At 63.2% G+C, this 12,877-nt stretch overlaps 2 protein-coding genes across 11 annotated transcripts in view; one reads left to right on the forward strand and one right to left on the reverse strand.

Annotated features, from left to right (window-relative positions):
• The first annotated feature begins 1,920 nt into the window (after positions 1–1,920).
• GPX4 (glutathione peroxidase 4) lies at positions 1,921–4,288 on the forward strand. 2 transcript variants are annotated; one of them, XM_027970172.2, is made up of 7 exons: positions 1,921–2,057; positions 3,028–3,122; positions 3,200–3,344; positions 3,483–3,634; positions 3,747–3,771; positions 3,912–3,971; positions 4,044–4,288. In XM_027970172.2, exons 1-7 carry the CDS (start codon positions 1,974–1,976, stop codon positions 4,074–4,076), a joined length of 594 nt encoding a protein of 197 aa, XP_027825973.1. In that variant the 5' UTR covers positions 1,921–1,973; the 3' UTR covers positions 4,077–4,288. The 2 variants fall into 2 exon arrangements, with proteins under 2 accessions (XP_027825973.1, XP_060272427.1); XM_060416444.1 differs by having other exon boundaries at positions 3,912–4,288.
• Positions 4,289–5,554: 1,266 nt separating this feature from the next.
• Positions 5,555–12,877, reverse strand: part of SBNO2 (strawberry notch homolog 2) — a 42,660-nt gene continuing 35,337 nt past the window's right edge. For all 9 annotated transcript variants that reach the window (XM_042250464.1, XM_060416442.1, XM_027970166.2 and 6 more), the window contains 18 exons: positions 12,696–12,872; positions 12,344–12,441; positions 11,551–11,633; positions 10,517–10,708; positions 10,139–10,308; positions 9,569–9,700; positions 9,030–9,165; positions 8,844–8,956; positions 8,672–8,743; positions 8,467–8,575; positions 8,278–8,352; positions 8,018–8,161; positions 7,844–7,938; positions 7,653–7,745; positions 7,372–7,503; positions 7,118–7,194; positions 6,841–7,031; positions 5,555–6,742 (listed from right to left, as the gene is read on the reverse strand). In XM_042250464.1, the coding sequence (XP_042106398.1) occupies positions 6,246–6,742; positions 6,841–7,031; positions 7,118–7,194; positions 7,372–7,503; positions 7,653–7,745; positions 7,844–7,938; positions 8,018–8,161; positions 8,278–8,352; positions 8,467–8,575; positions 8,672–8,743; positions 8,844–8,956; positions 9,030–9,165; positions 9,569–9,700; positions 10,139–10,308; positions 10,517–10,708; positions 11,551–11,633; positions 12,344–12,441; positions 12,696–12,872 (2,586 nt within the window). In that variant the 3' untranslated portion in view covers positions 5,555–6,245. The remainder of the gene's footprint in view (positions 6,743–6,840; positions 7,032–7,117; positions 7,195–7,371; positions 7,504–7,652; positions 7,746–7,843; positions 7,939–8,017; positions 8,162–8,277; positions 8,353–8,466; positions 8,576–8,671; positions 8,744–8,843; positions 8,957–9,029; positions 9,166–9,568; positions 9,701–10,138; positions 10,309–10,516; positions 10,709–11,550; positions 11,634–12,343; positions 12,442–12,695; positions 12,873–12,877) is intronic.

The raw sequence follows: 12,877 nt of genomic DNA on the forward strand, positions 1-12,877 counted from the left end.
AATTTTAACGGGGTGAGGAAATAGATGGTGGGTGCCAGGGGTTGGGTTGGGGTGGGTGACTACAAAATGGGGGTGGAGTTTATTTTGGGGTGATTAAGAATGTTTTGGAATTGGATAGTGGTGATGGTCCCACAACATTGTGAATATTCTAAAAATCACTGTATGCTTTGGTTAAAATGGTGAATTTTATGTTATGTGAATTTTAAACTCAAAGGCCACCACAGGGGAGCCTTCCTGGGGCCTGGATGGGGCTTCCCCAGGATTCCACTGGCTCCTCTGTAAGGGGAGGAATGTTTAGAACAGCAGTGAATCCCCAGGCACAAAGCCCTCCCAGAGCCAGTGGAACCACAGCCAGCAGCTCGTCCTGCCCCCTCTGCTCTCAATGTAACTGGTATGAAGTCAGGACTGGGGTCAGACCTTGCCCATGTCTCCCTTGCAGTGGGCTCCACGGGGAGGGGGAGTCATCCTAAGCTATTTTCCTGGAAACCCTCAAGTAACCAGTCAGAGGGTGGCCATCTTCATGACAAAGTTACAGATCCCACCATAAAGGAAACTAGGAGCAGCTGTGTTGTTCTGAGGGCCACTCAGACTGGCTGGTGTGGGCCTTGACACCCAGTGCTGCCTGCCCCAGTGGGGAGATTTCCTGAGAAGTGAGATAGCTAAGCTGAGATAATGAGGGCTCCAGCAAAGATGTGACTTCAAAACTCACCGGCTCTGGTTAATCAGGCTGAGAGGCAGAAGTACATGAAGGCTGTTGTGCAAGACAGGAGTGTGGCAACGTGGCCCCAGGGATCCTGTCCCCTTTGCCACCAAATGCGGCCTCCTAAGCCCCCTGGGGCAGGCCTAGGTTGCAGGGTGTGTGTGTATGTGTTGTGTGTGGGGGGCGTTCCCCCAAATAAGCACAGCCCCCAAAGTCCTGCCCCCAAGGCCTCTGCAGAAACGTCCACCAGGAGGTTCCAAGAAGAGCGAAACTGACCAACAGCACAAGCTGAAACCACCCTCCTGGCCGAAGGTCAACGTCCTTCCGCCGCTGGGGGTGGGGGGGGGGGGGTGGGGGGCAGCCAGGCGGGCTGTGGAATTCCGTGACTCAGCTCCCAAGAATGGGATGGCCCTGCTCTCTGGGCGGTGGCCCAACGCCTGAGCCTCGAGTGGAAATGCGCCAGGAGCCAGATCAGCGGGCGCTCTGTCTCCTACCGCGTGCACTCGTGCTGTGTCACGTTGGAAGTGACAACAAACTTCTCTGGTCTTGTGTTTTCCTTTCTAAGCACACACCAGCGCGTCCGCTCAGAAAAGGGGGCGGGACCACAAGGTAACTGCCGAAGCTTCCCTTACCCCCACAGGGCTCACGTGTCACTTATATAAGCGGCTAAGCCTGCGCTGTCCAAGGGCGGCGACCTCCGGCCGTGCGCTCATTGCGCACCCCGCGGCAGCGCCACAGCCATCCGGGCCTGTCGCCGCCGGTGACCTCCAGGCCCTCGTAGCGACACCGCAGCCGGTGTGGGGGTAGTCCGACGCCCAGCGTGGTTTTATTTACATTTCAAAGAAACAAATACGTGTTCAGTAAACTGAGGCATATTTTCTGAAAGTTCGAGCCAACCTTTCCCCCCACCACCCCGATCCCCTGCCACGGGCTTCCAGTAGTATCTCAAGTTGTCGGGCATCCTTCAGTGCGGATAACTGTCCGCCACCCACCTCCGCGCCGCCTGCGCGGACGCCACCGCCCGCCCGCGCACGAGCATGCGCAGTCACATGCAGCGACAAAAACCGCAGCCCTGCCCAGGCCCCGCCCCACCAGCCTCACTCCGGCTTCCCATTGGCTGGTGTGGGCACGCGTCTGCGACGCCTGAGCATCCGACCAGTGAGAGTGTTGCTGGGCGTGGCGTAGGGCGGGGAGGTAAGGCCCGCCGGCGCGCGTCCATTGGTCGGTTCGGCGAGGGGAGGAGCGCTGCTTTCCCGAGCCCCCCACCGCCGAGATGAGCTTTAGCCGTCTGTACCGCCTGCTCAAGCCAGCGCTACTCTGCGGGGCTCTGGCTGCGCCCGGCCTGGCCAGCACCATGGTGAGTGCGGCGCCGCCGGCCGGCCAGTGGGCCGTTGGGCGGGCGCGCGACCTGCCTTCTGGCGACCTTGGGCGGGGGGCGCCGGCCGCCCCCTCCGCGGCCATTCGGACCGGGGCTAGAGCGCTGGCGGGGGTCACGGTCCGAGTATGGGTCAGGGACCGAGGCGGCGTCCGGGGGCCGGAGACAGGGCTGGGCGGTCAGAACCCAAGGTTGGAAGCCCCCAACGCGCACAGGCTGCTCTATCGGGGCAGCTGAAGGTGGCGCCGTCGGCCTCTGGCTCCCCGACTGCAGCCTGGAGAGTGGGGGCGGCCTAAGGGGTGGAAATCCGGGATCACGCGCCGCGGGTCGTCACTGCCCCTCCCCCGCCCTTCGGGCCCCGGGGCCTCTTGCAGTGGCGTCACAGAGGAGCGGCCTGGTGCCCTTGGCTACCGGCCCTTTGTCCCCGGGTCCCGGCACTCGGTGGGCACAAGTTCAGTCAGAGACCTGCGGGCATGGGCCGCGCAGCCGCCTGCTCCCCGGGTCGTCGCGGGCAGCGGCGCCGGTTGCCGGCCGGACGACGGCGCCGAGCCCCCCGAAGGCGGAGGGCTCGGGTATGCGGTCGCAGGAGGGCGCGCCCGCGGCGGAGGAGGCCAGCTCCTGAGAGCCCTGGGCTGGCGGGACCCCCGGCCGGGGAGAGCGGCTGCGCCACCGAATCCCAAGACCCGGTGCGCACGGAGGCCCCCACACCCAGCGGCCTCCCCCATCCGGTGGGGCACCTGGCAGGGTCCCGAGCCCTCCCTAGGTCTCAATGACTCCGGCCCACTGCTCCCTGTTGTACAGGGGAGCCTTTGAGGAGGAGCCTCACATTTTGCTTAGTCCCAGGGCCTGAGTTTTTCTCCCTTAGGTACCCTGGGCTGGGCGAGTGGGCCGAGCGGCTGCGGGCGCCACGCCCCGAGGTCAGTCGGCCGCTCAGCCTGTCCTTGCCTTGCAGTGCGCGTCCCGCGACGACTGGCGCTGTGCTCGCTCCATGCACGAATTCTCAGCCAAGGACATCGATGGGCGCATGGTTAACCTGGACAAGTACCGGTGGGTCCTTGCCCACTTGGTGGGGGCGGCGGGGGTAAGGTCGTGGCCCTGACCTGACCGCCTCATCCCATCTCCAGGGGCCACGTGTGCATCGTCACCAATGTGGCCTCGCAATGAGGCAAGACTGACGTAAACTACACTCAGCTGGTCGACCTGCACGCCCGATACGCCGAGTGTGGTTTACGGATCCTGGCCTTCCCTTGCAACCAGTTTGGGAGGCAGGTGCGTCGTGGCTGGCCCTGGGTGTCCCTGTGTGTCCCTTTGTGCGGGCTGGAGAGAGGAGCTGTCTGTGGAAGCAGGGACTAAAGAGGGTATAGGCCCCTCCCCACTCACCCCCCTCCCTAACCCGGGTCTACACAGGAGCCAGGGAGTAATGCGGAGATCAAAGAGTTCGCTGCTGGCTATAACGTCAAATTCGATTTGTTCAGCAAGATCTGTGTAAATGGGGACGACGCCCACCCTCTGTGGAAATGGATGAAAGTCCAGCCCAAGGGGAGGGGCATGCTGGGAAAGTGAGTTGGGGGCTGGAAGACTGGGGAGGATGGGATGGCTTCCCCAGGGCAGTGGAGGGGGGGGATCTGCAACTGCCAAGGGATTCCTCACAACCTCATGCTTCTTTTGTAGCGCCATCAAATGGAACTTCACCAAGGTAAGGGGGGGTCAGGGGCCCTGGCGGGGTGGACAGACACAGCCACCAGCCACAGATGTGCTGCTTTGAGAGTGCAGAGCCATGGGGATGGCAGGTGCAGGCCACTGGCTCACCTCAGCACCACGGTGGCCTCCTTGCAGTTCCTGATTGATAAGAACGGCTGTGTGGTGAAGCGGTATGGTCCCATGGAAGAGCCCCTGGTAGGTGCCTGTCTGGGGAGCCCGCTGGGGGGACTCGGGAAAAGTCGTCCCTCACCCTCTTCTCCCCCGCAGGTGATAGAGAAGGATCTGCCGTGCTACCTCTAGCTCCACAAGGTGCTGCCCCTACCCAAGCCTGCTGCCTGTGTTCCGAGGAGCCTTCCCCTGGTGCCTATGATGGTCTGTCTGAAAACCAGCCCCTGGTGGGGCAGACCTGAGAACCTGGCGTGCACTCCTGCCGGAGGAAGTTCCCTTGGCCTGGCTGCAGCTTGGCAACCCCACCCCTGGCTGCCTTGTGGGAATAAAATGTACAACACAGATTGGCTTGCTCCTGGCTTTTGCTAACTCAGGGCTCAGAGGCAGGTGTCATCAACTCCCCAGGCTGAGGGAGGTGGGGGCAAGTGGGAGGTGGAGTTCCTTCAGGGTTCAGAGGGCTCCATCTGTCCTGCCTGGGGTTGCTAATCTCCTCAGCCCGGCCCAGCTGAGCTGATCCTGGGGGAGATAATGCCTCCTCATTGGCTACTGCTCTCAGCCCAGATGGCCTTGGTCTCCTCTAGTGTACCCAGGTGTGGGAGATCAGGGGACCTGGGCTCGTGACCCTGCTGTTGGGAGGCCCGCTGCACCCAGGCTGGGCATCATGCCAAGCTGGTTTGGGTACCGAGCCATGCCTGGCAGGGACTGCTCACCATGCTGGCCTTGCGATGAGGACAGAGTCCGGGCATCAGGCCTGCCCATGGGCTTCACCTGGCAGATGCAGCCCCACTCCCTGGAAGGGCTGTGGGTGGGTACAGCCTACCTGCTGCTCAAAGGGGCCATCCTGTGAGAGTGAGGCAGGCAGACAGCTGTAGCCTGGCTGAGTTGGCTCCCCTCCTGCCCCCACCAGCCAGAAAGATCAGCAGCCTTCCCCCAGGAGTGGGGACCTACAGGGGAGGGGACTGGCCACGTCCGGATGGCAGGTCAAGAGCCACCTCCACCACCCTTGGCTGCTTCTAGGAGGGTCTCCTGACTGCTCCCTAGCCCAACTTCCAGGCCATGGGCTGGGCATGCTCCCCAGTTTCCAGAAACAGTTGGGCATCCTGTCCTGCCTTCCAGACTGAGCCCAACTCTTGGGCTCTCCTGTCCCTGGGCTACCCTGCCTGCCACACCCAACACCATCTGGAGCAGACCTGGGAAGAAACCAAGGCAGAGATGGCAGTCAGTCCAAATCAAGGGGTTCTGAGGAACGGGACTCAGCATCACCAAGGGGGTCCCAGTGGGGTCACATCTCTAGTGGGCAGGGAGCAGGGCATCTGGTCCAAGGCTCCAGGGGCTTGGTATAGTTAGTTCAGAGGCAGCTGGCCTGCTATCCCGGTGCCAGGATTACATTGGACAAAGGGCCCAGTGGGGTGGGGTCTCCCCTAGCCTGGCCCCAGGCATCCACGGGCCAGGCGCCATTGTGGGTGAGATGAGCTGGCAGAGATGAGGGCCAGCAGTCACTCTGACCTCACCCACACACCACTGGGAAGGAACACGCAGGGCACCCACCACCATTGCCCCCCCCCCCACCCAGCTGCCCTGCAGGTCGCAGCAGCAGACAGCCTGGCAAGTAGTGAAAAGGCACATATATTTAAAAAAGATCTCTTTACATATATACACTTGAATTAATTATAAATACAAATAGAAACCAGGGGGCCAGCCACCAACTCTGCAGGGATTCCAGGCCCCTGAGAGAGGTGGCTGGACAATAATTTAGGGCACAGAGAGCAGGGAGGGGTTGCATATATTAAGAGGGGATCTGCCCCTTGGAGCCCCCCAGAGGCGGTGGGGCCCTGAGCACCTGGGGTTTTCCTGAGTTTCCAGCTCCTGGGGCCACCCAGTTTTGTGGATGTCAGGGGTATAGGTCTGACCGGGCCTTGTAAGGTGGGTGGGGTGGGAGCCCTGGAGCCCCAACCCAGGCCTGGAGGGGGCGCAGTAGAGGATAGAGGCACAGAGAAGAGCCACCACCCCAGGCCCTGCCTGGGCCCCAAGTATCCTGAGTGGGGGCTGCACTAGGCTACTGCCCACCAGGCAAGGCCTCGGAGGGTCCCCCAGGGCGGACAGCATTTTCGGGGTCTGCCCAGGCACCAGGCGGGAAGGCACTGCAATAGAGGCCTCGGGAGGCTGGACGAAGGGCCCCTGGCCCTGCTCCTCTCAGTAGTCGGCTGGGGTCCCGGCCCTGCTCAGCTAGCCACCCTCTTGCCCGTGTAGACAGGAGCCTATTACGGATAAATAAGTTTCGTTCAGGAAGGATGCCTGGACCTAGGAGTTGGGAAAGGGGGGGCTGAACTGGATGACGCTCTGCCGCTCTGGTGCTCCACCTGCCGGTGCGCCCGCTGCCCCTGCACCCAGAGGGCCCAGAGGGCCCAGAGGGCCGGGTGGCTCGGCTGGCGGTGCGGCGTTGAGGGAGCGCAGCATGTCCTCCAGCACCTCCTTGAAGTTGATTTCGCAACCCTGGTGCAGGAGTGCCACTGGGTCAGCCGGGGTGTCGGGGGTGTCAGGGGCGCCCAGCAGCTGGCTGCCGGGGCCGGGGCCCAGGGCTGGGAAGGTGAAGGGTGAGGGCGCGGGGAAGGCCTGGGCCGGTGGGCTATATGTGAGGTCCAGGACCTCCCCGGGGCCGAAGGGCAGAGCAAGCGGGCGTGGGGTGGGCAGCGGCGCAAGGAGACCCCGAGTACGCGCTTGCTTGCGCTTCACGTCGTCATCCATCAGCTGCAGCTCCTGCAGGACGCGGCGCACGCAGACCTCTGGGATCTTGATGCCTGCGGGGGGTGGGGCGGGGCAGGGGTGGGAGCATCAGGGCCTGTGGGGCAGAGCTGAGGCTGCCCACCTCCCCCAGCCCGCTGGTGCCTTGACTCACCAACTTGTTTCTTCTTGTCCTTCGTCTTGAGGCGCACGATCTGCAGGTAGCTGCTGCTGGTGACGTCGGCCATGACGGCGGCGATGCGGCCCCACACCCGCAGCAAGGCCCCGCACAGCATGTAGTGGTGGCGCAGCCGCAGGCCCTGTGTGCAGTCCTTGCCCTCCTGCACCAGCCGGCAGTGCCGGTTCCTGCGAGGGACCGCGGCTCACAACCAGCTGCCACGCAAGCAAGCGCGTGCCCCCAACAGTCCCCCCAGGCCACTCCGGGCCCTCACCATGTGGTGTGGCTGCAGTGCGTCAACGAGAAGGTGTAGCTGCTTTCCCAGGGCTCCCTGGCCTCCTCTGCTGTCACCTGCGGACACAGCGGATTGAGCCCCTGCACGAGCCTCTCCGTGCTCCCCAGCTGGTCGGCGGGAAACTGCGTCGCGAAGGACCCAGGGCTGCTCATCCCCCACCTAGCGGCCAGGGCAGCCTGGGGGCTGCTGGACACTGGACCATTAAGGGTACAGAGGGGGCCCCGGGGACCTACCCGGTGGAACCTCCGGCTCAGGCTATCCAAGGACTCTAGCTGGCTCTGCCGTCCTATGTTGGGTTTGTACACGGTGAAGAGCTTGCCGCGGTTCTGCTGGGCCAGCAGACAGCTGGGCTTGTTGCCACGGACCTGGATGGGGCAGTGCACAGGGGTGTGCCGCGTATCCGAGAAAGCATGTCAACCAAGAGGGCGTGAGGATGGCCACTGCCCTCCCCTGACAACCCACCAGCCTGGGTCCTGCCCCTGGGAGAGCGTTGAGGGCTTGCTGTAGGACCCACCTTGTAGGAGAGGTAGAAGCCGTCGTGGGTGCCTGTCAGCTCCAGTGACCGGGCGTAGGCCTCTTCCCACTTCAGGCCACGATCCACACTGATCTGCGGGCACACAGGTGTCAGGTGTTGGGAGGGGCAGTGAACAGGGTGGGGAGGGGCAGTGAGCGGGGCCGGGGCCGGGGCGGGGCAGAGCTGCTCACCTTGTAGAAGACCACCTGTCCATCCTGCGGGTGCCCAGGCGCCAGGAACACCTGCTGGCTCTCCTCGTAGATCTCATCAATGCCAGGGGCTAGGTCTGCAGAGGGTGAGTGGGTAAGTGGGGTGAGCGGTGGTCTGGGGCCTGGCCCAGGGGAAGGCATCCCCACAGCGCTTACCCAGGATGCCCATGTCGTATTTGCCCTCCCTCTTGTCGGCGGCGATAAGGTGGTCAAACGTGTCGGAGAAGTACTGGAAAAGCGCATTCTGCTTGTGCACCTCCAACCCCAGGATGCGGTTCAGGAACTTGCTGATGGAGCAGTCTGCGGATGGCAGGGTGCCTCAGGCTATGTCCAGGCGGCCTCCCTGTCTTCCCCCTCTCCCCTCATATCCGCCCCCTCCTCCCCATCCTGGAGGTGCCAGCTGGCGAGGGACTCACCCTTCTCCACGTCCAGGCAGCCGGACCGGGACTCGCGCCCTCCAATGCCCACTGACAGCAGCCCCTGCTTCATGTCTGCGGGGAGGGAGAGCCTCGCACGACTGCTGGCCACAGTCTACCGGGGCTCCCCCTCACCGCCAGTGTCTCCTGTGCCCCTGGTGTGTATGTGTGGGGGGTCTACCAGCTCACCGCGGAAGAAGGCGGCATCCCCTCCGGGGTAGCCCTGGGGTAGTGGCACCTTGCTCTCCGTCTGGCTTAGGATGGTGGTGAGGACACAGCTGAGCGCCCGGGCACCGTACTGTGGGGAGGGCCAAGGGCCATGTCAGAGACTGGGGCACCCCAGGTCTCAGCACCCCGGGAACACTCCTCTCCTGGGCCCCACCTCCTCAGGTACCTTGTTCTCAAAGTTGTACTTGCTCAGGTCCCGGGACTCAGTGGCACGGCGGTCCCCATGGGTCAGAGCCCCCTGCCCAGGATGGGAGGCCATCACACGTTACTCATGTTTTGCTCCTCCCTGGCCCGCCCCCCTTGGGAGCTACCAGCCCGCCCCCTGCCTACAGGCTCACCAGGCTCTCCAGCCGCTTGGCCACGATGGAAGCAAACCTGCGCTCCCCCGCCAGCTCTGAAATGAGGAAGATGTACTCCGGCGCAGAGACCTGGTTAGAGCGGTGGGTCCGGCCTGGAGGCAGAAGGGGTGTTTAGGGACCAGGTGGGGCCCCTGGGGCGTGGCCTGGGGTGGGAACAGGGCTCACCAAACTGCTGGATGGCTCGGTCAGCGCTCCAGGGCAGCTCCAGCGTCATGTGCACCCGGCGCCGCTGGTTCTGGACCCGGCGGTCAGCTTGGAGGGAGACGCCGGAGCTAGAGGCCTCTGAGATGATGGCCACAAGCTGGGACACAGGGTCGGCGATGGGTCAGAGGGGCGGCAAGGCGGGCAGCCTGCTCCACCTTACCCCACACCCCATGTGCCCTGGGTTAACTGGAAGCATTCAGGGTGACCCACACAAAGTCAGGTATGTGTGTCCCTGAGGGGCCTCTGTGGGCTTAGAGTTAGAGTCAGGACCACCTTGAGACACCCCCAGAGTCTGCTGGCCCTGCAGACATTAGACTGACAGAGGGCCTGGACGACTCAAACTGAAAGTGGGACTGGTGAGGGCTAGGGGGCCCTACTCAGGCACACAAGCACAGCACACACCCCTATACACAGCTGGTGGTCCTCCAGCCAGTCTATCAAGAGCCCTTCACCTCTCAGCCCACATACAGCCACCACACAGGGTGCCCCAGGGCCCCCACCTTCTCCCCACTCATGAAGCGTTCCTTCTCCCTGAGGTTCACGTGATCAATGGAGAGACCCTGCTCCGCTCGTGACTCGAACGCCACTGTCCCATCAGGTCTGGACACTACGCGGCCCTTCCTGCCGGTCATCTGTGGCCGTGGTGGGGAGAGAAGACAGGTTGTCAGCTGGTGTGGCCACCCAGGGGCTGGTCCCCATGGGCCTGTTTCCCCATCTGTCCCCCCACCTGGCTCCTGGGGCTCCTGGGTGTGGGTGGGTGGTGGGGGCTGCCAGAACCTGGCCTCTCCCTAGGCTCAGGTACCCACGGGGTCGTCAGCAGGCACAGTCACTACATCTTCCTGAGTCCTTTTTTTGCAACCCAACCACATAGGACCAAGACAGATCTGAGGTGGCACCAGGGCCTGTCCCGGGAAAGCGCACAGGCACACAGTGGAAGAGAGGAAGAGAGGAAGGGAAAGGGAGGGGGTTTGGAGGTTGGGCCTGGGCAGCACTGCCTGAAGGGGAAAGCAGGACACTGGACCCAGGAGCCACCCCCACCGAGCTGGCCACCAGGGGGCACCAGAGCTCACCTCAGCCACACACTCTGGGCCCCCCAGCTGGTCGATGAGCTCGTCCAGGGTGTTGACTGGCAGCTCCCGGCCCAGCGCCTGCACCTTGGCCAGCAAGTCCTGCTTCAGCCGCTCAACCCGCTCCAGGACACCGGGGCCGTGCAGGTCCCGCTGTGGGGGGCACAAGGGGCCTGTGGGGCCGGAGGGTCAGGGGGAACTGGACCAGGCTGCCTGTCCACAGCCCTGCTCCCAGCCCTGGGCCCTCAAGGGTGAGGGAGTCCATGGGTAGTGGGGGTCTAGAATCTTTCCCCGAACCCCTGGCTGCCCCTGCTCATGTGCCCCTGACTTCCTGCTCAGAGCCTGAGAAGCAAGGATGGGGAGGGCGGCATTGGGCCTCACCGCGGTCATCGGCCGGGAGCCCGATGGCATCCACAATGACCACATCGTCGTCCAACAGGGACTCGGGCGAGGAGTGGAAGTCACTGTCCAGGCCGCCGTCCGACTCCGTGCTGCTGTCGTCACTGATGCGGATCACACCTGCCACCTCACACGCCAGTCTGGGTGCCTTGGCCCCACGGCCCCGTGGCCGCCCTGCAGAGGAGCAGTCAAGGGTCACTGCAGCCTGGTCCCGGGGAGACTCCCAGTGGCCCAGGGACAGGCTGCATGCCTGAATTGTTAGGGCTTATAGCCCAAGCCCCTTCCCCCTGTGCAGCTGTGGCATGTCTGGGCCCTGCTGCTGGCGGGGACGTGTTACTGACCCTGCCAGACTTCCTGACATAGCAGTGTGTCCTTGAGTGGTGCCTGGGGAGGCCATGTGCCCCACCTCACAAGATGGCGCTGGGTGGGTCGGCCAGAGGACATGCCCAAGCCCTCGGGGGTGGCGGTCCAGGGGCCCAAGTAACCTGAATACTGTCCCAGACACCCTGGAGGGCGCTTCTAGCCTGAGGGGCAGGACTGGGCCCCAAGGCTGGCTGTGTGCTCTCAGGTGAGTTGCTTGGTCTCTCTGAGCCTCACTTCCCCCTGATGAGAGGATGCTCAGCCTTTGCCTGCGAGAACAGGGTGCAGTCTGTGCCTGCAGGTAGGTGCTCGGGCCACTCCCCTATCCTGGGGTGCTTTGTACAAGCTCCATCCTGGTCCCCTGGACCAGTGTGGTTTCAGGCTCACTTTCACCTGGGGAATACAAGGCCTTGTCTTCTGGGGATGCGGCTGAAGGCCTTGGGGATGCACTAGCCACACCACCATCCTGCAGCACTGGGGTTTTTTGCTGACTGAGCAGCTGCGCTGGAGGGCTGGGGTGGGGATGGGCTCAGGCCATGTGGCTGTGTGGCAGCACACCAACCCAGGTCAAGGGTCAGAAAGGAGGGAGGCTGGAGGGCTGGCAGAAGCAGTGAGAGGCCATAGGCACAAGGTCCAGGTGGGTGGCAGGCACTTACGCTTTCTCTTACTGCCTGCTCCTCTCTCTCGCCTTCTCTTGGTCGAAGGAAAGTGCTTCTGAATTAGTGACAAAAAGACGCCTCTGAAAGTGAGACGCAGAGTTTGTTTTCATTGGGAGACATGGAGGGGTTGGGTCCCATGTGTTAAGGGCTACTCTGCAGGGAGTGGACGCCTAGCACCAAGGGGCCCCAAGGGTGGGTCTGAGCACAGGGACTCAGAGAAGATGGGTAGAGGGGGAAGGAGCTGCAGGGACAGGGGCAGGGGTCCCACCAGGGTCCTACCCATACTTGGTGGGCAATGGATGAAATATAGGTGAGGGGCTGGGTGGGGCTCTGCCTGCAAGCACTGATGGCTCTGAAGTAGAAGGGGGGCATCCCAGGGTGGGGGGCCCAAGGGAAGGGAGGACATGCTGGACCATGCGGGAAGAGACGGGATGAGGCAGAGCAGGCAAGGGGCCTTGTGCTGGGATCCTCGCCCAGGGTGAGAAGGGAGGCCAGGGGCTTCAGGGACCACCAGGGACAGTCCCTAAAATCTGTGTAGTCCTTGAATCAGCCCAGTACCCATGTAGGGGGCAAGCCTGGGGAAGCCTCATTAGAAAGTCTCAGGACCCTGCTGGTGCCCACAGAGTGCTGGGTCCCCATGGTTACCCTTTCTGGCTTAATAACCTGGGCTGGACCTAAGGTCTCTGAGGGTCGGGGTCGGCTCCTTCAGCTGGGGTCACAGGCAGGGCCAGGCTCCAGGTCGGCCCCAGGGTTGGTCACACAGGGAAAGGGCCCTAAAGTTGTCACTCACTCGGCGGCGGACACGAAGCCATCAAGCTGTCCCTCCTTCTCGCCCAGCACCTCTCGGGTCCGTGCCTCACCTGTGGACTGCAGCCCGATGACCACACACTGCAGGGGGAGGGTGTGTGTGAGCAGGCTTGGTACCCCTGCCCCCACACCCGCCCCTGCAGCTGGGAACATGGGGCTGGCCTGTTACTCCGTCCTCCCTCCCTTGTGTTACTCAGGCTGCCAGACCCTAACAAGCCCACATCCCCTGGGACGTTAACCTGGCACCAATGGCTGGCCTCAGCTCCCAGACAACCCCGTTCTCCACACAAGCCTGTGCCCGCTTCTTTCTGGGGACTCAGCCCAGCCCAGCTCACCTTGTCCTGTGCCAGCTCCTCCTGGGCCAGCTCCACCAGCCGGTGCACCTTGGCGGCCACACACAGGTACTTGAAGAAGCGTTGATGAGCTGACCAGAACTGGCCCCACAGGGACTTGCGCGACTCCAGGCCAATCCAATCGGCTGCCTGCTGGAACACGCCCAGGGCCTCGGCCCACTGCA

Source organism: Ovis aries, chromosome 5, assembly GCF_016772045.2.
Source record: "Ovis aries strain OAR_USU_Benz2616 breed Rambouillet chromosome 5, ARS-UI_Ramb_v3.0, whole genome shotgun sequence".
NCBI classification, from domain to species: domain Eukaryota; kingdom Metazoa; phylum Chordata; class Mammalia; order Artiodactyla; family Bovidae; genus Ovis; species Ovis aries.